Source organism: Chinchilla lanigera, unplaced genomic scaffold (genome assembly GCF_000276665.1).
Source record: "Chinchilla lanigera isolate Chin_1 unplaced genomic scaffold, ChiLan1.0 scaffold00078, whole genome shotgun sequence".
Taxonomy (NCBI): Eukaryota; Metazoa; Chordata; class Mammalia; order Rodentia; family Chinchillidae; genus Chinchilla; species Chinchilla lanigera.
Window position 1 is genome coordinate 4,057,233 of NW_004955479.1, and position 23,916 is coordinate 4,081,148.

General features: G+C 36.9%; 1 protein-coding gene across 1 annotated transcript in view; it reads right to left on the reverse strand.

Moving 5' to 3' along the window:
- The window catches only part of Cadps2 (Ca++-dependent secretion activator 2), a gene marked incomplete at its 5' end in the record, with an annotated part of 523,834 nt that overhangs the window by 95,356 nt on the left and 404,562 nt on the right, over window positions 1–23,916 (reverse strand). Inside the window, 1 exon segment of the mRNA XM_013503273.1 lies at window positions 23,843–23,863. Coding sequence (XP_013358727.1) covers window positions 23,843–23,863 — 21 coding nt within the window.

Below are 23,916 nucleotides of genomic sequence, written 5' to 3' on the forward strand. Positions count from 1 at the left end.
TATTAAGCATGCTGTAAACAAGGAAATAAAAAAATCAGAAAAAGAGCAGCTTATGTGGACCTTGGGAGCCACGTTTTCTGCAACACTTCTATTCCCTCAACTTCTCCCTAAAACCTTGGTCTTAAATTTGGAAGATTCTTTGCTTTGTCTCAATTCATTTTCAAAGTATGTATAACAATCCAGTGAAATATTTTTTACATCAATGCCGACTCATTAAAAATGTTTCCTACCTCATTGTAAATCAGTGTGATGCACGTGGGCTTCACATCCCTGGACCTCCAAGCCTACTGAACCCCCCAGTGACATACAGAGCCATTGCTTGTTTATGACAGAGACTAAACAGTACTGTGATTCTTCAGGAGTCATCCTGTCAAATATTAGTCACATTTTCCTGCAATGCTCTGATCTGTGGGAAATAGGAGGAACTGTGAAAGAAACTGAAGTAACCAAGACTTAGGCTCTCTAAGGCAGAGTCAGAAGACTGCAGAGCACTGCACTCATAATGCTAGAGGAAAGTTCCATTAGATTTAGACAAACAACAACGGTCAGTATGCACTGGCCTCTCCTCTGAGAGCACCCTAAATAACCAATCAGAATGCAGGCGCAATTTAGAATTTTTGCCCATATGAAAATCTTCTATGAGAAACCTGCTCTGTGGCTGCCTTACAGGACACTATGCTGGGCTCATTTCAGTGTATTGTATACTAGAAATTCCAATTCTTTGTTTTCTAAATAAATGCTGTTTCCTTTGACTTCCAGATCATGTTTTAAATTAATAGTAATTTAAGACATGTTCCTGATTGCAAACAAATTCAAAACCCAAAAATCACAACAGAGGACTCATATATAAAGTATCAAATCCTTCATCTATTTCAAGAACACTTCAACATTATCAAACCAGGACAAGATCAAGGAGACCCTTGACACAGCACAACAGTTTACTCAATTTGGGGGCAGCTCTAGTTATTTAATCAGGAAATCAAAACCCTCAAGAAAAGTTGGAAGCAAAGAGAAATGGATACCAGTAAGGCAGGACATGGGAAGACACACTGATGAATGCAACTGGGGTTTAGGGCACTCTTGGGGAAAGGTAAGCATAGTGATAAAGGAACGAGTGCCTGGGGTCAGAAGAGGAAGGCTCTTTAGAGAAGAGGAGTTGCAGAACAGATGAGGTGTTCTGCAGTTCTACAGTAGTGATGATGATGACTATATTTGTCATAGTTCCTTGAGAGCTACTTATGTGTAAGGTACAACCAGATACTTCTTATTTGTTATCATGCTAATTTTCCTAATAGCTTTAAATGATCTTTTCAAAAAAAATTTGTATAACTGACAGATAAGGACACTTGCTCAAACAGATAAATGACATCAATTAAATGGTGATGCCGGTAAGACTTGAACTTTATGTGGGTTCCTAATATTTATGTCCCGTACTTACTTGACTAGAGCAAGAATGTGCTGGGGAAAGATGGGTGAGGAAGATAGGCTTCAAGTATGCCCCTATGTAGACCAGATACCTCTCTGATAGATAACTGTGTTTCTTAGCAGGGACTCAGAATACATCTACTTTTAGGGAATGTAGCTGTGTGCAACAGGATTGGTGAGGTTTGGTGACATGGATCCTGAGGGTCCCATCAGTAAAACGGTGGATTATGGGCAGATGACAGTGCGAATGGAAAGCAAGGAGAGGACACTGAGGGAAGAATGAGAGTCTTCCATAAATGAGTGCTAAGAGTAAGCAAACCGGATAACCTCGGAGGTTCATTCCAGCTTAGAGAAGCCATGCTGCCTGCACATTTTGGTTTGATCTGCTGAACTGTATTCTCTTAATGTGTGTGAGTGTGAGTGTGTGTGTGTACACATTTAGAAGGGAAAGGAAAATGTTAAAAATATGTTTTAAAATCACAGAGGAATGTATATTTCCTACACACTTTCAGCATGCTTTTCTACTGAATCCTCACAAGCCATCTGAAAGCTGGGGAACAATGACCACCATTCCTGGTCTTAGAAGGGCTGAACGATGTGTGTGAGGTCATGTAGTGACATGCTGTGAAGAGAGAGAAACCTCATTCTCAGTGACTCTGATTCTTTTCTGTTCAATTCACTGAAGCTCTTTCTTACACACACACACACACACACACACTTCCCCCATATCCTTAGCCACAAGTATGCAATAATGGAAGAAAAATCATAGAAACAACTTCAACACTTATTTTGTTTATGTGTGAATGTGTCAACACCAGCATTTATGTTTGATATTATCTTAAATGAAAACTGTGAGTGTATTCTGTGTCTGGGGTGAAACTTAAAAACAGTGTAAAACATTTTATTCTTCCTAGATTAAGTTTACTGAGAGGATCAAAACTTTGTACTTGAACATAATGGCCACTCTAATACTTTAAATGAATAGCATTTTTATCAAGTACATGATGTATGCCACCCTTGGCTTTCACCCATTTGACTAGAGCCAAGAAGTTTAATGCACTCGATAGTCAGAATTCTATTAGATAACAAGGTTATCAACAGCTCCATTAAAAACATGAACACAGAATATTTGCTAATTCCTCCTTAAGATGTTTCCTTTAGCTTTCTGTAACATTTCCACAGCATTACAGATGTTCTCTATATTCTTTAAGCTTTACACCAAGTTGCCAATTGTTGTAATACATTTCAAACAGCAACATTTAAAATATGCCCAAAGCATCAAGGTTTCTTGAAGAATTTCAATGCATTGCTTTTGGCTATAATCCTTCATTCTGTAACATTTTTAACTTTCAATGATAACAGTCTTTGGCTACCTAAAGCTTTTCCTTTGAATTACACCTCTGTCCATTTAAGAGGAGACCCCACTGGGGCAGGAGTGGGGAGGTAGGAAACTGGAAGGAGGCAGGCTGACTGCTTTGATTCTGCAGGCTTTAATTCTGTTGTGTGGCATCAGAAAGGGTGCAATTCCTAGCACATTCTGGTTGGCTCCTCTCTGGCTGCCATTTCCTGGCAAGGTCCCTAGGTATAGGTGCAAGGTCAAGACTGCAGATGTTCATGGGAAGAATACCTACAAGATCACTTTGGCTCCTTTTTCTCCACATATGACCTGCTGACATTTGTTAATACATTTGACTTGAGCTTTAAACATTTTTGAGAGGGCCAGAGATATAGCTCAGCGGCACAGTGCCTGCCTGGCAAGCATGAGGTCATGAGCTCAATTCCTGGTACCAAAAAATAATTTTTTTTTGAGAAATAACAATTGAATATACTCACAGCATACATTATGATTCCCATGTGTCCAGCCTTTTGCCCTGCTGGCCTGCACTGGGATGATGAATTGTCTTGAGCCATATATAAAATATATAATATAGTTGATGTTTTAGAGATATTTTTAAATAATAAAACTTTCTTTCTGGATATTTACTCACATTTTTTAAAAAAGGGCAAGTAGCCTAAGCGCTGCAGATTAATAAGCCTGGATAATTATTACAAATTAACTTTGATTAGAGAGATTTTGAGTGTCTTCATTACTTACACACACACACACACAGTGACCTTGATTTCTACAGACTGATGAATCTGTGCTTGCAGGTAACAACAGCAGTGCTCATAATGATGACTAGCGGGCTATGGCAATAGTTCCGCCCCAATGCTGTAATGCCTTCTTCCCTTTCTTGCATTGAGAACACAGTGAACTCTAGGAAATATAAAAATGTCCTTTTTGCACATGTACTCAGATTCTTTGTGTTTTCAGCTCTCTAGATTTGGTGGATAATGTTTCTGACTTTAAAGAATTTATGTACATCTGTTAGCTGGACAATCTGGTGAAAACCAACTGCAAAAACAATGGCAGTGAGATAATGCTTCGCTACTAAAGATCCAAAAGTATCAAAGCTTGTAGGTTTCTAATTAATACAGGCAAAGATACAACAGATACAGTATTAAACTAAGTCTTAAACTAAACCTGTGCACCTCATTCCAAGGCTGCCTTAGGAGGTGTCTGGAAGGGCAGAGCAGTGCCATTTGTCCTTCCGCTACGGGGCTCTATTGGGACACACTCTTTTTTTCCAATCAGGAATGTCTGAGGAGCACATACAACACACACCTGGGAACTAGAAGCCCAAATGGCCTCTAAGTGGGTCTTTTTTAGCCCTACTGGTCACAGAGATGTCTTCTACTGCATAACTACTGACAGAGACTTTGAGGAGTCTGAACACAAACAGGCACACATCATCAACCTCACTTTTACCAAAAAACAGTAAGAGGCACCTGAGGTGAGAAACATGAGAACAGATTCTGAGGAATGCTATGGACAACATGAAGAACGTGGGAGAAACTGTGGAAAGAGGGGGGCGGGGCACATGGGAATGCAATCACTAGTGAGCAAGGTGAAGGCAGGGTCAATCTGGAAGGAAGGTGTAGGAATGTGAAATGGGAAGAATGTACCTGAAGCTCTAAGCCCTAAACAATGGGCTTCACTTTGAGAGGAGGGAAAGAATAAGTTGGGCCAAGGATAAGGCACTCGATTTCTTCTGTCACCCCCTGTCAGTGGCAAGGACTGTCAGTTTCTATGTGGACTGGCTACTGGCAAAGCTTATCACTCCTCAGGCCTAGGTGAAGAAATGGTGGACGGATCCCTTCATTTCCCTTTCTTCTCATTACAGCAGATGGCGACTCCTCCCCAAATATACGGCAGCAACACACACACACACACACACACACACACACACACACACATACACACATACACACTGCTGTGGGTACATAACAATCTCTTCCAACTGCAGACCAGATTCTACCCTACATAACTCCTCCATGTGAGATGTCTCATAAACCTGTGCACTCATAAACCACAAACCCCTTTAGGGCACATTGTTGGCTCAGGGAATTTCTCTTGGCTCCCTAGTTTGTTCTAATTTGAATATTAACTTTTGCCTGGTGTTACTGTTCTTTGCATGGTTCAAAATAATGACTCAGTTGGAGAGTCTGTCTTTGTATTGAGGTTTTCAAGCCAATCCTCCAGCTCTCGATAGAGCAGTTAGTGGTAAGTGACATGGTGCCATAGCCTAGGGCAGCCAGGCTCAATCTTGACCAGATCACAATACTCATAGGCCTTTCATCCCACAAGGGAATGAGGGAGAGAAATCAGATACTCTCTTCTCATTTGAAGAAAACCACCCCTCCCCCACCACCTGTCTGCCACTTCTTCGGAACTCAGACTAATTTAGATGATTCTGAGGGATCTCTCTGGACTAAGGCCCTTGAGGGACTAGTCTGTCACTTGCTGAGATGACTGCTTCCAAAAACAGGGGAGAGGTGGCTCCTAAAACTCAAGTTAGCATATACTTGCTATAATATCTGACATCTCCAAGATTTGGCATTGGTGACTTATGGAAAGGAAAACGAGGCATCACAGACATACTGTCTACAGCCTAAGTGATATTATAGTCTGAGTGCTGGGAAATACAGTGCTTCCTTGATGAATGTTGCTATCTTTATTATAGATCTGCTGATATCAACCTCAGCATGCAGCAGAACAACCTATACGGCTTGCTAAAACACAAATTTGCTTGGTGTCCACTCCAGAGTTTTGGTTCAGTCCTCTGAGGAAAGGCCCAAGAATTTGCATTTCTATCTAGTTGCCTGGGGAGGCTCTTGATGCTGGCTCAGGGTAGGCATGCAGAGACCAACTAGTACTTATGAGAAACAAAGTAAAAACAAATGTGAGCTATGTAAACTCATTTCCCCTTTCCTTGAAATCAAGCTACATCTTTATACAAAACTCATCTTAGATAAAAATGTGACTTTTACAAAATTTGAACATTTTACATTTCTGTAGGGTTACCTAAGACAGGAGGTTGTTTATATTTGGGCAATCCTATATACGAATGAAAATAATTAATGTAATAAGGTATGAGCTCCCAACAGTTGTTTAAAATCCATGACAGCCACTAATGCCACAGTTGTTTGAAAACAATAGGTCTGTGGCTTCCTACTTCCAACAGCTCTCTTTGGGACCAACTCGTTTAATGACCCTGTCATTAAAGCAACAGTTTCAGTGAGTATCTCCTTGGAATTAGCCATGCTAATGACACAATAGTTTGGAATAATTGTTTGTGGTCATAGTCACATTAACTACTTCACTCGGATTATCTTTCACATCAATAAATTAACCTTTAAGCCAATGGCCAACAGTGGAACACGAACAAAAGCCACAGGAGCACAGGACTATGGCAGCTGCAGTGGATCTAAAATGAGCTATCTGTTATCAACAGTATGTGGTGGTCATGGGCAGTGGTATGCCAGGTAAAAGTAACTCTGTGTGAGACTTTCTTTGGGAAGAATTTAAAGTGTATTTTCCTCTAAAGACCTTAAATTAAGGAATGATAGTGATGAAAGTGCGCAGAGAAGATTACTAGTATCTCCATATATAGAAATTAATATTCTTATCGTTTACTACAGGTTTTTAAATTACAAGTTTTTACAGTTCTGCGATTTATAGGAGGTGAGAAACACAGACATCCTGATTTGAGTTTCATTTACATTGTCTTTTTATGGAGACCCTGGCTCCTTACAAGAGTGCAAAGCAGAAAATCTGAGGTCTCTTAGAGAATATATCTCAGAACTGCTGGCTGCAAAGACTATAAATGTTTGAAGGAGAAGAAAGCTATGTTTCTCTCCAGAGAGAACTATGTATAGGATTTTAATGACAATCTGTACAATTTTTCCATTGTAATTTTGCCAGCTAACTGTATAATAGTTTCTTTTCTAATGACTGGTCTCAAGTCACATCGTACATACATGTATGTGTGTACTGAAAATGATGAATGATGCTTTCCAGTTGTGTTATCTTTATGTGTACACTATATCCATTTCCCTCATATATAATTTGAATGCAGAAACTGCAAATTGGAAGAATAATCTTAGTAACAGCCAAGCCCAGTGTTTAATCATTATATAACTGTGGTCTACAGCTTCTTTCATACCAGGCCTATATCCTCCTGTCTTCTAGCTGCATTTACCTAAAACATCTTTTCTGTATCATTTGCTATACTATTTTACATAAAGGGAATACCACTGCACTGCCTCACTCATATTCCTCCTGTCCCCATTCCTTATCCTCTTTAACTCATTTTCTTACACTCAAGGAGAACATCTTCCAGTGAATAAGGACGAACACAGCAAGGCAAGGTCAGCGAGGCAGCTGGGCTAATGATGTACTGCCCAGGAGCGGACAAGACAAAAGGTAACAGCAACTACAGGGGTTTGTCAGCTACAGGGTGAGCAGAAGGAGAAGAGGAGTTTTCTAGAGACAATAATACCATTTGAAAAGATTTCTCAGCCTTGGTTAAGAAATTGGTCAAAAGGTCACAATGTCTGTATTTGTTTCCTTCAGTACACGATCAAGGTCTTCTAGGGCACCAAATCACGCATTGGTAGTGATAATATATTTGATGTTAACATTTGGAGATCTCCTAGTTGGGTAAGTGTAAAGACCAGGCGCAGGGAGCAGGGTTAGGCTTGGTGCCACTTAGAATATTCCTATAGCATTAGTGTACTGGGTCTGCCAACCACTGTGAATACGTATGTGCATTGATGCTTTACAGATATTTTAGAAGTTTCCTCTGAAATTATATATATCCTTGTGTTAAACAGCTTCAATTAGGTGTTTTAATTTTTTAATTTAACCTTTGAAACTATATGGACACTTAGCTCTGGCCTACAAGCAATGAAGCCTTCCTAATTTTCAAAACAGTTTCACATATGCAGGCTTTCAGCACCTAAAAATTCTGTTGAGAAAGAAGTAAAAACCTGTCAACTTGCATTAATCTGATCTTGTACAATTGGAAAAGACCTTTTAATACATCTAAACTACTCAGATTAACAAGGTGCTGTAGGAGCCACACCGTATATGTCACTTGGTTTACCTGTTGACACATGTTAGTAAATAAATGAGAGGGTCACCAATCAGTTGCTTTCAAACTCTGGCTTTACAGAATGATAAATGCTACGAAATTGCTTGTAAAAGAAAGGGAGCTTGCTATTTCAAGACTGCATTTATCTGTAGATTGCATGCCATGTAACAGTAAAACCAACAACAACAACGACAAAGAAAAACAAATATATTACACGAGAAACAAATATATTACACGCTGTCAAGTTAGCTGGGCAAACTGACATCCTCTTTGAGACCTTTCAGAAAGCAGGTGTTGAACACTTGTAATGAGATTTCCATGCATCTTCAGAGCCAAGGGGAAAGATTCTGTAGAGCCGTCAGTGTCACAGATCAGAGCAGAGAGGACTCCTGGTAAGGAGCACACTTAGGGAGATGCTACAGAAATGTTGTTTTTCTCAGGAGGGGCTTTTACTCTCACTCAGATATTTACAGAAAAGGTAACTGTTCACCAGAGGAAAATATTTTGAAGAATACAATTTTTCCAGATTCTGGGAAAATCTGAAAAGTGTATTCTTAGTGCATTATCTATGTATCAGCCATTTCTAAGTGCAAAATACTCAGAAGGGGAACATGCTCTGTTTTGTAAGAGACTTAAAGCAATTTTGTTGCAACTCAGATATGAGAAAAACCTGGAAGATCATCTAAGAAGTGAAAAGATAAAAGTAATAGTAGTTGGTGATACTTAAAGAAGAAAAATCCTAAATCTACAGTGATAGGTATTCTCTTCATTACACTGAGATCTCTAATCTCTTTGGAGATCAAGGTGCTACCAGAGAGGAAGCCAGTTTGTTTTTACCATTGAAGTCCACATTTCAAATATCACCTCCTAAGCAGCCTTCCCTTTCCTCACTGATTACTGCCCCACTTTTACTGCAGCAGACCAGGCTTCCATGTACTATGGGAAGGTTCTATATTCCTGCCCTATCTGGTCACGGCCTTTGGAGATGTTTTAGTAACTTGCCTTAATACCTGGTAACACAAGACTCTAACACACTGTTTTAGGTTAACTTAGTTATCAGTACCTGATCTCACTACATTTAAATTTTAAGATGTTTATTGGGTTCTTAAAATTAAAAAAAAAAAAAAAAAAACAACTAGAGTTTTGATGAACATTGCAGTGGATTAATTGGGGAGTATTTATATCTTCCCCTATTAAGCTATCATTTTAAGCTTGTGAGATGTCTCTGTCTAGATTATGTCCTATGATCCTGGAGCTTCAAATTTTCCTTCATAGAGGTCTATGAAATTTTGGCAAAGTTAATAGTTGGATGCCCTACTCTGGTTGTTGCTGTGAAGTTATTTTTAGTTATACTTTCTAGTTAGTTGGTGGATGATATAAAGCCTGGTTCTCAGAGTATAGCCCATAGAAGAATGGCTGGGAATCTCTAACATATTTCAGGGGCCTGAAATTCATTATTATTATTATTACTTTCACAATAACATAACTTTTTTGGCTCTCAAATTCTATTAACTTTTAAACTAATGGCAGAAAAAGAATAGTAGGTATTTTTCCTTGGAGTGACTCAAGCCTCTGATGCTAAATGTAACTGTCATATTCTTTAACTACCACGTACTCAAAGAAAAAAAAGGCTAACATTAGATTGCCTTTCATGAAAGCATAAAACTGTCAATTTTATTAAAGTGTTGCCTTCCTTTTGTGGTATTGGTGCTTGAACCTAAGGGTGCTCTACCACTAGCTATTAACACTGGCTCTTGTTAAATTCTGATTTTGAGACAACCTCTCACAAAGTTGTCCAGCCTGGTCTTGAACTTGCCATGCTCCTGTCTCATAAATCTCTGCTCTTGAGAGCACACTGAAAATATTACACACGACAGTAAGAGGTTCTCATAAGGCACTTTTACATACTGAAGTATGATGATTGTTTTAAGGAAAAGTTATTTGTGTAACTGAGTTGAGGATGGAGCTGACTGCGACATCCTCTCCCACCCCTGAATTTGAAGCATTTTAGGGGAAAAAACTGACAAAGTATGTTTATTCAGACTTTGATATTTGGCAGACATTTTCTGAGGAATGATTCAAGCATGTCACTTTAAGAAACAATAGAATTAGAGTTTTTAAGGAAAATTAGAGTTTTTAAGGAAAACCAGTGTTTTAGAAAACTGGTATTATGTACTGACCTTGAAAGCTTTTGAATAGTTTAAGAAATTGCTGATGAAAAAGGGTTGGTATTAAAAAGGGAAATTAAAAACGTTATGTAACACTTGTCAACATTAGGAAGATCATAATTCAGTGAACCAATTTTTCCCAATTATTTAACACATGAAGTTAAAAAAATCACACTCAATGAAACATCCTTCAACATTCATGATAAACCAAAGGAACTTAATGTAATAGTGTGAAAAGTTAACTTGGAAAAAAAAAAACTTGTTATGTTTTCAGACCTCCCAATACATTAACTGCTAAGAAACTACTATTTGCTGGGATTTGGTGCAGTGTCATAGAAGAAAATCCACAATTATCTAAAAAAAAAAAAAAACTATCAAATACTCTTCATTTTTCCAGTTTCATGTCAGTATGAGTCTAGATTTTTTTATACATACCAACCAGAATAATATACTGCAATGGACTGCAGAAACAGATACAAGAATTTAGCTGTCTTTTATTAAAGTAGACATTAAAATAGGCAAAAAGGTAAAACAGTATCATGCATTTCACTAAAACAATAGTTGTATTTTGGAAAACTTTTGTAATACATAAAACGATAAATAAATAAAGGGGTTCAAGGGATGTATGAAGGAAGTTTGTATTAAAATGGGTTGATAATTCTCTTTTGTTCTACCACCTTCATCAGGTTAGGGAATTAAGATGATATTTGCTTCAAGAAATGAACTAGGCAGCTTTTATTCATTTCTCATTTTATGGAATGGATTTTGAGTAGGAATTATTTGTTTCTTTCAAGTTTGGTAGAGCTTACCTCCAAAACCCAACATGGCTTAGGGCTTTTGAGAGGGGAAATCTTTTGCCATTAGTTTAATTTAAAATTTACTGGTATATTTGAGTTTTGTCATGCCGATTTTTAACTAATATATAGTTTTTCAAAAAATATAGCAAATCAACTAGACTTGCAATTTTTATGTTTGTTCATGACATCCTTCCGTTATTTTTGATGTGTCTGTGTCTCTATAGTATTTTCCTCTTGCATACTATATTCATTTATTTGGGCATCTTTTCTTAGCCTACTGGCAGTCTATCTTACTCTATTTTTCTGTGGACCACTTAGATTTCCTTTCATACTGTTTGCCACATTCCCTTTTGCTGCTGCCTTCATTCTGATTCCCCAGGTCTCTGACAAACTCTTCAGCCATGCTCACCTGTATGTTAGCTTCTTTACAACTATCTTATTTTCATACCCTATGATTTAAAGTTTTCTTGTTCTTATATCAAACTGCTAATATCTTCCTCCATCCCCCTGAGATATTATGCTCAATATTAATACTTGTGTTTGTTAGTTCTTATGGTATATACCACTTCATTTCTTGTTTTTCAGAGAGGCTGTATTCCTCAGGAGTCTAGTTATTATGATATGAGATGTCAGGTCACTGAATGTTACTGAGTAGGATGACAGGCCAGCCCTTGGCCATGTTCCTGGTAGGGAGTTTGAGGAGAGAGTATTTTAATGCTTTGGGATAGAGTCCTAAGTAATTCAGGACCAAATGCTAACTATTCATTGTTACTGCTAATTTATTAGGGAACTCTTATGGAAAAGAATTCAATGTTAACTGTTTTATTCAAAGCAGCAGCACCTGGACAGCAGGTTCCTTGGGTTGTAGTAATCCACTGAGCTTGGTGATCTGGCAAAGGATCAGAAGGTGCCTCATTCAGTCCATCCTTACTTTCAGCAATGTCTTACTGCAGCAGAGGTAGGATCCTATTTTAATATTACTACCAGACACTGGTGTCCTGGCCTCTGGCTACCAACTCTAATGGCAAGAAGCAAGGCATAGATTGTCCTAAACTAATGCAAAGGAGAAGCAGGAGTATGATATAGAAGCTTTCCTTACTCTGACTTTTTCTCTTACCATGCCATTCTCTAAGCTGATATAATTTCCCCTCCATGCGGCTTAAGAAGATTGCAAGCCACACTTCTGTGAGATGAGGTGAAGAGCCTAGGACAAGCCTATATCTTGTACTCTGATTAACTAATACAAAGACAACAATATGCAATGTATCAACTATTGTAACTGTCCTACTAACCTGCTTTGAAAGTCGATATCATTGTTTGTTGATCTTTTTTCTCTTCAAAATTAAAAAAAAAGAAAAAAGAAAACAATCTCTAGCCCGACTAATGTACCACACACAACTGCCTTTCAAAACTGATGGAGAAATAAGATACTTCCATAACAAAGACCAACTGGAGAAATTCACGACCACCAAACCATCACTCAAAAATGTTCTGAAGGACATTCTAGAAAGAGATAACAAAGACTACAACTCTGTGACTCCAAACAGAATGAATCCACCAGGCAAGGCAAAAATTAAACGGGGTGGGGGGAGAACCAACAATGGAAAAATAAATCAGCAGGAATGTTAGTACATATCAGTTATAATTATCAATATAAATGGTCTCAATTCACCAATCAAAAGATACAGACTGGAAAAATGGATCAAGAAACAAGATCCGGGCTGGGGAGATAGCTCAGCAGCATGAGCTCCTGCCTGCCAAGTGCAAGGTCCTGAGTTTGATTCCTGGTACCAAAAAAAAAAAAAAAAAAAAAAAAGAAACAAGATCCAACAATATGCTGCATACAAAAAACACATTTAATGCGAAGAGAAATTCATAAATCAAAAGCCAAAGAATGAAAAACAATACTCCATGTCACAGGAACCCAGAAAAAAGTAGTGGTAGCTATTCTGTTTGCAGACAAAGTAGATTTCAAGCCAAGAGTGATCAAGAGAGACAAAGAAGGTCACTATCTCCTTGTAAAGGGAACAATCCAAGAGGAAGAGATAACAGTTATAAATATATATGTACCAAATACCAGTGCACCCAACTATATAAAACAAATATTAACATACATGAAAAATCAAATAAGCACTAATATAATTGTGATGGGGAACCTCAATACCCTACTGTCACAAATAGATTAACTAGACAAAAAAATCAACATAGAAACATTAAAACTTAACCAAATTTTTGAACAATGGGCATAGTCATTATACACAGAGTGTTCCACTCCACAGCATTGGAATACACATTCTTCTCCTCTGCACATGGGACGTTCTCCAAAACAGACCACATACTAGCTCATACAACAAGCTTACATGCAGAGAAACTGAAGTCATTGCATGCATATCCTCTGATCACAGTTCATTGAAATTGGAAATCAATGGCAAAAGAAACCATAAAAACTACACAAACACATGGAAATTGAATAATACTCTCCTAAACAACCAGTGGGTCACAGCTGAAGTTAAAGATGAAATCAGACTCTTTTTACAATTAAACAATAATGCCAGTATAACATACCAAAGCTTATGGGATGCAATGGAAGCAGCACTAAGAGAGAAATTTATAGCAGTGAATTACCCCGTCAGAAAAACAGAACGAGCTCAAATAAATAACCTAAGTTGAATCTCAAGCTTCTAGAAAAAGAAGAGCAAGTCAACTGCAAAGCTTGTACAAGGGAGGAAATAATAAAGATTAGAGCAAAAGTTAATGCAATTGAGACTAAGAAAACAATACAAAGAATCAGTGAGTTGAAGAGGTGGTTCTTTGGAAGATTAAATAAAACTGATAAACCCTTAGCCAACCTTATCAAAAAAGGACAGGCTCAAATCTATGCAATTAGGAATGAAAATGGTGAAATCACAATGAATCCTGCAGAAATCCAGAAGATCATTAATACCTACTTTGAGAACCTATATTCCAATAAAATAGAAAACACAGAAGAAATGGACAGATTCCTGGATACATACATATTGCCAAAGCAGAACCAAGAAGATATAAAGATTCTAAATAACCCAATATCAGTCAATAGAATTTAAAATGTAATTAAAAGCCTTCCAAAAAGAAAAGCTCAGGTCTTGACAGAGTTACTCCTGAATTCTACAAGAAATTTAGAGGTCTAATGCCACTACTCCTTAAACTCCTTAATGAAACTGAAAGGGATGCAGCACTCCCAAACTCATTCTTGGAAGCAAGAATTACCCTGATATCAAAACCACAGAAGGAGACAACCAGAAAAGAGAGTTATAGGACAGTCTTCCTAATGCACATAGATGTGAAAATCCTCAACAAAACACTGGCAAACAGAATGCAGCAAATCATCAAAAAGATTATACAGCATGACCAAGTGTTGCAAGCATTGCTGGCCTTGTTGCCTTCAATGCACAAGGCGGGCCTCCTGCCCTCCTCTGACTTCTCACATGGTGAGTCAGTTACCTGAGTTTGTAAGAGCAACTGGCTGGGCCACTGCACAGCAGTTTCCTTCATATTAAACAAATGAAAGGGGCACACTGAGTTTTAAAGACTCATCAAATGTGACATGAGCAAACAGTGTCTTCATTTGTCCCTTTTGGTCAATAATCTCTTCAGCCCCTGCTTATTATGCCTCTAGAATACCTTTTCATGCAAAGGAATTAATCTGTTAACATCGTGATGAGCTCATTAATTACTGTGAACACGAACTACATAGTGTAGGATTAGTTTCTTGCTTGGTTAGTGAATAGGTGAGGCAAATGAACATAGGAGGAATGCTCATTCATTTCAGGTCAGATGCGGGAAAGGCCAACTTGGATTAGTATTACTTACACAGTATTTAAAAGGGAATTTATTCTTAATGCTTTCTAGTACGTGTATTAAACAGAAAAGGCCAATCATGTGGCCAAAGAGCAGTGAAAAAGATGCTTAATTCAATATATTAAGTGAATATATTGATTAAAGTGGTTTAAAATTAACACTTCAAGTGTATCCTACTATATTATGAAATCAAAGTAAATTATAGTTATCAGAAAAAATTTATCTTCTTAGGGACCTTAAAGATTCAATTAACCATGTAAAAATATCCATAGCTTTTTATACATGGTACAGAAATAATTCTCAATTGGATCTTCCATCCATATTATCACAAGCACTAATCAGTGTAATGCATGCAGTGAGCTTTTATAATATAGACATATACTGCTTTACAAACTAAAATCTCTTAACACACTTATAAGTTTCTCAAATATTCCAAAGAAAAATACAGTAATCATTGTTTTAGAATCAAAAACTCTATCTACTTATCTGTCCCTACTCAGCAGGTGATTTAGAAACAAATTTTACTTTTCCCAAATAGCCAGAAATTCTTTACTTTCTTCCTTGTTGTTGTTCTTGTGGAGGATTCAATGTCCTTTGTCAAATTTTAGAAAATGCAACTTACAATGACATATAATATCTCCCCCCAAATAAATCAAATTTCTAAGAAAATTCCTAACATATGTATAAGAGAAAACTACTATATTATGCTAGAAATCTTAGTAAGAAATTATTTACTGCTAACAAAACATGTTCATCAAGTCTGTTGTTTTGTATGTACACCAGATTCTTGACACACAAATTCTTGAGTGGAACAAATTTTAATCATTTATTATTTATCATTCTCATCTGACAAGGAAGTGCTAAGTTCAAATGCCATGCAGATGGTACACACATCCTAATGATGTAAGAACTACCACACGCAACTTCTTTCCTCAAGGTAAGCACCATGCCCTGTGGGAAGGCCTTTGTATCCCATTCAACAGACTCTGAAAATGAGTAGGGTGGGGGCTAGGGATGGGAACCTGACAAGAGAGGGCTGAGAAGGATCCTCACTGCACAAAGACATCACCTGTTTGGTTCATGATACCTTTTGTTTAGAGCATCTCCACATTTCTAGACTCCAAAAAATAGGGTATCAAGTCTGTGCAAAAGATCCATCTCAAGGCCAGCTCTAAGTAGCATTCCCTTGTTTTAAATTGTAAGTTATGATATAATACATAGCGTCCAGAAGAAAGCAGGGACTGTTAGTAGATGTCTTGCTGCTTTCCTGATCTGTAAGAAAGCCTTGGAGCAAAGACTAAATTGATTTCTTCAAAACTAATATGTAATTTGCACCAATGAGGCATGAAAGTTAAAAAGAAATCATGATTAGGAAAATGAAGTTTCCAAGTCATTTTGAATTCTAGATCATAAAAAGAATCTTACTACTACATAACTAGTACAGTTAGTGATAAAATTACACCAAAGGAGAAAACGAGTTGATTTTGTGACAACATAAATCAAAGATTTCTTAATTAGTGTTAAAAAAGCAAATTCAATCAAAGTATATTTTATAACCTCTGAATTTTTTTTAAAAGATTGCTTTCTAGAAATTTCAAAGTCTCAAAACAAACTATCAGTTCTCACGAAACACGCAAATACTTTACAAGAAGGAAACAAGAAGGGGGTCACTTGTTTTATTTAATTCATTACCAAAATTTAAAATCTCTTTTTTCTGTATATTTGTGCTGCCAATGGAGAACCAGGGAAATCCTCAAGGATTGAAGCAAACTATGAGTCACAACAAAGCAGCACACTGGATTATAAAACAATGGAAACAGGCTAGATTACCCAGCAGTGTTCATGCAACTACCATCTCCAAACTCTGACTTCTTTGAACCAGTTTAGTACCTCACTGCTTTTCCATTCTGTATTAAGGGCCTGAAACTCTGGTTCATTTTCCCAGTCTTGCCAGTCTAAGTGGTTAGCTTTAGCCCTATATTTTAATTACTCATAGATTGGTTCCAATGACCTTCTGCAAGACAGTTTGCCAGTTTGTGGGTGTTCTAATGTAAGCAGCCTGGTGTCTGTGCTGTAAACTCATTTGTGTATGCAAGACATATTTATCCTGTACCGAATATGTTCCAGGTACTTTTCTCTACACTGTGGATTTAGCAGTTATTAAAATACAAAGTCCCCTGTCCTCTTGGGGCAGACATTCTAGGACAATATGTACCATAAATGAGCTCTTTTGTGCAGTCTGGCTTGGGAGGGGATTTGCAAACTGTAGTCCCTTTCAGAACCTGACATCATGAGATCTACAGTAAAACATAAAATGATTTTTAACTGAGTGCAAATTTAACTGTACCAGCTTTTTATGAGAGACACAGATGGAAGATAAGACAGTAGGTTAATAGTTCTAATCTCTCATTCACTAGCTATAGACTGCAAATAAGTTATATAACCTGTCTTTTTCAGGTTGCTGAAAAAAAAAGGGCAATAAAATAACAGTAACATATTTGAAAAGGGTTGTAAAGAGTTACTGAGCTGATATATAGAAAGTGTTCAGAATAGTGTCTGCCACAGCAGTATTTGCTCTTATTACCAAATAACTGCCATTTTGGAGAAAAGGAGTTCTACAAATATTCACCCTTGGTTTAGTGAGGTGGCTGAATTACTCACAATAAAATGCCATACTTTGTGCCAGTCTTTGAGATGCAGCAGTCTGTGCAAGCATGAAGGGGGCTCTGGGATCTGAGAGACACAGGTATGAACCTACATCTTCTAAATTTTAATGACAACAGCACAACCTTGTACAAAGTGCTAATGTTTTCATGCAGCCTCAGTTACCTCTTCTGCAAAATATGCACTTCATAAAACTGCCCAAGGAACTAATATAGCAGTGTAAATAGTAAACCTCTGGGACACACAGGCAAGGCAGTCAACAGATGACACAATTACGAAAAGTCTGCAGGATTTCCCCTTTATTAAATAGAAAAATAAGTAGACTACTATCAATTCTGCTTATGACAAGCCATTGCAGTGACCACAGTCCTACACTTTTAACAAAACTTTTCTAAAATCTTTGATGGAATTTTATACCCAGAACATTGTTTTGGAAATTGTTTTGGTTCTGGTTTACAAACAAGAGGTCCAGAAGTGGCTGTGGCTTTGCTACTTCCATAGAGTGAGTAAGTCAGCCAGCGAGAACTAGATTTAGGTGTCTGTCCCTACCCTATGGGGCTACACTCTATCCCTGTGAGATAGGAACGGGCTACAGCGCGCCTTCCCAAAGCCTGGATCAGGGGACACTGTGGAGTTTCTGTGATGGACACTGTGATGATTCCTTCAAACAGTCATGTCTTCAACATATATGCGCCACTAATATACGTTGAAGACATGACTGTTCGAAGGAATCATCAAGAATTTGAGCTCTTAGAGATGAACTTTATATTCTGATATTTACCCACTTTAAAAACAACTCCTATTTGGTTAATCTGCTACTAAATACAGCTAAAGGACTATTACTATATGTCTTGAAAACTCCTGTTACTTCACAACATTCTTCAGTTGAGATTACTTTTCCCTTCAGTACATTTAATCAAAGGCTAGCCCTTTTGTCTTTTCTATATAAGCACTTAATTTTCATACAAAATATTCTTCCTGGAGTTTTTGGACATACACTGTAGAGGAGTGCTAAGGATGCTAAATAGAAATGCAGGAGAGACTTCCAAATAGTGGGAGCTGCTTTTGTGGGGAAGCACACTTTCTTCCTTCTTCTGTGTAACTGAATGGGGAAACTCCACAGTGTCCCCTGATCCAGGCTTTGGGAAGGCGCGCTGTAGCCCGTTCCTATCTCACAGGGATAGAGTGTAGCCCCATAGGGTAGGGACAGACACCTAAATCTAGTTCTCGCTGGCTGACTTACTCACTCTATGGAGGTAGCAAAGCCACAGCCACTTCTGGACCTCTTGTTTGTAAACCAGAACCAAAACGATTTTCAAAAACAATGTTCTGGGTATAAAATTCCATCAAAGATTTTAGAAAAGTTTTGTTAAAAGTGTAGGACTGTGGTCACTGCAATGGCTTGTCATAAGCAGAATTGATAATAGTCTATTTTTCTAATGATTTTTTTCCCTAAAGTACTTAACAATCATTGTAAGGTGTCTTCTTTCTCTTTCTGAATGTTTTGTTTCTGTCACCTTCTGGGGTCTAATACTGGAAAATAATAGAGAAAGGTACTGCCAAGAAAAAGGAAGTAAATAGAGCACTTAGTAGAAGCCTTATGATAAAAAACAACCCAAGCAAATTTCTCTATAACTTTGCATGCAAATAACTGAAGAAAGCAAGAACTAGAAACGTTCATCACTCGTCTCTTGCCATTGTTTCAGATGGAAGCAACTAGCCTCCTGCCCCTTCCCAAAGTTCTCAGAGGCTGCTCTGTGTCGGCAAGCACAGCCGGGTGATGGAATAAACCCGAATAAAAGGCAATAAGGGCCCTGCCAGCACGAGGCTAAAGAGGAGGAGAACAGGATTAACAGAAAATGGGACATAAAGTTAATTACAATTATAATAGGGGGCACAAAAAATAATAAAACCTTTAAAATTTTATAGATCTAGAGAAAAACTTCATCCTAGCAATTTCTTGAGAAAGGGATTTCATAACCTCTGCTCAATCCTACAATTAACAATTTTCAAAGTTACAACTGCTTACTTTTCCTGAATAGCATTTAGGCTTTTTGTTCTCACGTTATTTTTCTAGAGTGGTGAGGAAGATTGTCATCAAGTTCTACAAGCTCTTCAAATATTGGCAACCACTTTCAAATAAAATTACTGTCCACTCTTAAAGCACATTGATAAAATGACCAAAGTATTTCTTGTTTTGAATATAAAATATTGCTGAACTTTTACAAATATATAAGCCAGTATTTTTCCTACAAAGCATTAGTAACAGTTCTGAAAAAGTCCACAAATTGTTAGTATCCTAAAATGATCTAATAAGTGTTTTGAAAAGGACAGCACTAGCTGCAATATCAAAACATTGCTCTGCCAATAGCAAATAAATAAATAAATAAATATAAAAAGGCAACCCATGGAATGGAGAAAATAGTTGCAAACTAGGTATCTGACAAAGGATTAACAGCTGAAATATATATCAAACTCATAAAATTTAATAGCATAAAAAACCAATTTTAATGGGCAAAGAAGCAGAATTAAACATTTCTCAAAAGAGGGCATATAAAGGGCCAAAAAGTACATGAAAAATGCTCAGTGCCATTAACCTTCAGGGAAATGAAAATAAAAACATACCATGAGCTATTACCTCACACCTATTAGGTTGGCTATTGTAAAAAGCATACACAAACAAAGCCCCCCAAACATACCAAGTGTTGGTGAGGATGTAAAAAAGGGGAAACTTTTATGAATTGATGATGGGAAAACAAATCAGGATCTCAAAGAGATATCTACACTCCCAAGTTCACTGCAGCGTTATTCACAATTATGACATTAATACAACCCAAATGTCCACAGACAGATGAACAAGGAAAACGGGACATATACACACAGTGGAAAAATACTTGGCCTTAGAAAAGAAGGAAATTCTGCCCTTTGTGAAATATGAATCTGGAGAATATTATGCTAAGCAAAACAAGCCCCATGCAAGGCAAATACTACATGATGGCACTTACACAAGAAATCTAAAATAACTTCATAAAAGCTGAGAGTTGAACAATGATTGCTAAGGGCTAGGAAGAAGAAAAATGGGCAAGTATCAAACATAAGGTATCAAGTTTCAGTTATGCAGCTTAACAATTTGTATTTTTAAAATTTTATTTATTTTTAATTTTTATTTTAAAGAGAGAAAATACAACAGTCAAACAGAATTTCAAAACAGGTTAGTAGGAGAGTTACAATAATTAATACACTGCAGATTGTTTCCTTCACAGTAGTTATTCAGACTACAAGATAAAGGCGTGATATCTTGTCCAAACAATACCAACACAAATCTTTCATTTCAATGAGCTAAGAGAAAATAGCTGTATAACTATCTTAACTGTCTTGTATATAAATAATATTTTTTTCTCTTCCTTCCTTTCCCTTCCTCATCACAGTTTCTTCCCACTTCACAGTATCTATTGTACATTTTGGAACTTAATTACTCATTTGGCTTCCCACACTAGTGAGACAATATGATGTTTACACATATGGTCTGATTTATTTCACTTACAAGTATGATTTTAAGTTATACCTATTTACCTAGAAAACCCTCAAGTTTATCTTTCCTTATGGTTAACTAGTGGTATTCCATTATATATTAAAAAAAATACATCTTTTCTAATCCATTCCTCAGTTGATGGGCATTTGGGTTGTTTTGAAGATTTAGCTATTACAAAATGTGCTGCTATAAACATGGGTGCACATATATTGCTGTGGCATGATGTTTTTAATTCTTCTGGGAAGGTAACTAGAAAGTGAATAGGTGGGTCAGGGGGGACCTCTAATCTTAGTTTTTAAAGGAATCTCCACACTGATTTGCAGTGTTTATACAAGTCTATGCTCCCATAAACAGTGAAGGAGGGTTCCTTTTTTCCCCACAGCCCTGCCAGCATTTCTTCTCAGTTGATTTCTTGAGGATAGCCATTCTTTCTGGGGTGAGATGAAATATCAGTGTTTTAATGTGCATCTCTCAAATGATCAATGATGTTGATTTGCTATTTGATCATGTACTTATTTGCTATTTGTATTTCTTCATCTGAAAAGTATGTATTCACCTCAGATGCGCATTTTTGGGCTGGGTCTTTGAATCTGGGGGATCTAATTTTTTTTTTCTGTTCTTTATATGTTCTAGATATGCATCTTTTCTCTGAGGGATAACTGGCTATAATTTTTTCCCACCTTGTGGATTGTCTTTTTACTCTGTTCGTGATTTCTTTTGTTGTGCAAAAGCTTTTTAATAAGGTAAGATCCCATTTGTTGATTCTTTGTAATATTTCCCTTACAGTCTGGTTTTGTTTTTGAAGTCTCTGCCTATGCCTATGTCTTCGAGATTTCTACCTACTTACTCTTCTGGTACACTTAGTGTTTCTATTTTAATATTTAGATCTTTGGTCCATTTTGACTTTAGTGTATGGTGATAGATATGGGTCTAGCTTTAGTTTTCAGCATATGGAAAGCCAGTTTTTCCAGCACCACTTATTAAAGAGACTATCTTTCTTCCAGTGAACATGTTTGGTTCCTTTCTCAAAGATAAGGCAGCTGAGTGTGTTTGGGGCTGCACTTGTAACTTCTATTCTGTTCCACTGATCCTCATGCCTGTTTTTTGTGGATACCATGATGATTTTTACCACAGTAGCTTTGTAGTATAATTTCAGCCCTGGGATTGTTATTCCCCCTGCTTGCCTTTGTCTCCCAGAATTGCTTTTGCTGTTCTAGGTCTCCTCTGGTTCCAAATGAATTTTAGGAGTGTTTTCTCTAGATCTGTGAGGTATGCTAATGGTATTTTGGTTAGGACTGCATTAAATCTGTATAGAAGTTTTGGGGATATGGTCATTTTCACTATGTTGGTTGTTCCTGTCCAGGAGCAAAGGCTATCTTTCCATTTTCTGATATCCTCTTAGATCTCCTTTTCTAAGACACTGGAATTTTAACTGTACAGATGTTTTACATCCTTGTTAGGTTGATTCCTAAGTATTTCATTTTTTAAGATACTATTGTGAAGGGTATGCTTTCCCTAATTTCTCTCTCTGTGATTTTGTGCTTGTGTGTAGGAATGTTACTGACATCTCAGTGTTAACTATGCATCCCGCTACACTACTGAATTTGGATAAGTCTACAAGTTTTTTGGTGAGGCTTCTGGAATCTTCTATATAGTATCATGTCATCTTTAAATAATGGTAATTCAACTTCTTCCTTTCCTATCTTTATTCCTTTTATTTTTTTCTCTTGTCTAATTGCTCTGGCTAATGTTTCCAGAACTATATTGAATAGGAGTGGTGATAATGGACATCCTTGTCTTCTTCCTGATTTCAGAGTTAATAAATAAATAAAATTGATAAACTATTAGTCAGCCTCATTAAAAAGAGGAAAGAAAACACAAATCCAAGCAATCAGGAATGAAAAGAAGGACATCACAATGGACCCCACAGAAATCTAGGAGATCATCAATTCCTACTATGAGAATATATATCCTAGTAAGATGGAAAACACAGAAAAAATGAACAGAATTCTAGACACAATCAAATTGACAAAACTAAATCAAGAAGATATAAAAATTCTAAATAACCAGATAGGAGTGAATGAAATTGAAATGTCATTTAAAATTTACCAACAAAGAAAAGCCCAGGGCCTGACAGAGTCACTGTTGAATTCTATAAGAAATTTAGAGAAATAATGCCACTGATGCTGAAACTCTTTAAAGAAATTGAAAGGGAAGCAGTACTTCCAAAATCATTCCTGGAAGTAAGAATTAGTATGATTCTAAAACCAGAGAAAAACGCAATAAAAAAAAACTACTGGCCAATCTCCCTAATGAACATATATGTAAAATTCTTAATAAGATACTGACAAGTAGAATGCAGCAAATCATCAAGAACATTATACATCATGACCATGTAGGATTCATCCTAAGTATGCAGGGATGGTTCAACATATGTAAAGCAATAAATGTAATAGATCATATTAATAGAACTAAAGACAAAAATCACATGATCATCTCAACAGATGCAGGAAAAGCATTTGACAAAGTCCAACATCCATTCATGATAAAAAACCCTACAGAAAATTGGAATACATTGTCTTTACCTCAATCTTATAAAAGTCATCTATGAAAAACCAACAGCTAACATCATATTAACTGGTCAAAACCTGAAAGCTTTAACAATATTTATTGTACATTTGAAAATTGCTAAGAGGGTAGATCTCATGTTAAGTGCTTTTTAATCACAAAATAATATTAATAAAGAAAGAAAGAACTTCAGGAAGTATTAGATTTGTAGCCCAGATTTTGGTGATGGTGTTACAGCTGTATACTTATCTCTAAACTATCCAGCTGTATAAGTATGCACAGGTTTTTATATGTCAATAATACCTCAATAAATGGTTTAAAAATAAACATACCATGAGGTTAAAAAAAATGGCACATGCATGCAATAACAATTACCTGTTTCCTTTTCTGGTGGGCCTAAAACATAAGAAAAGAGAATTTAAGAGAAAAGCAAAGTACTGTTGTTACTC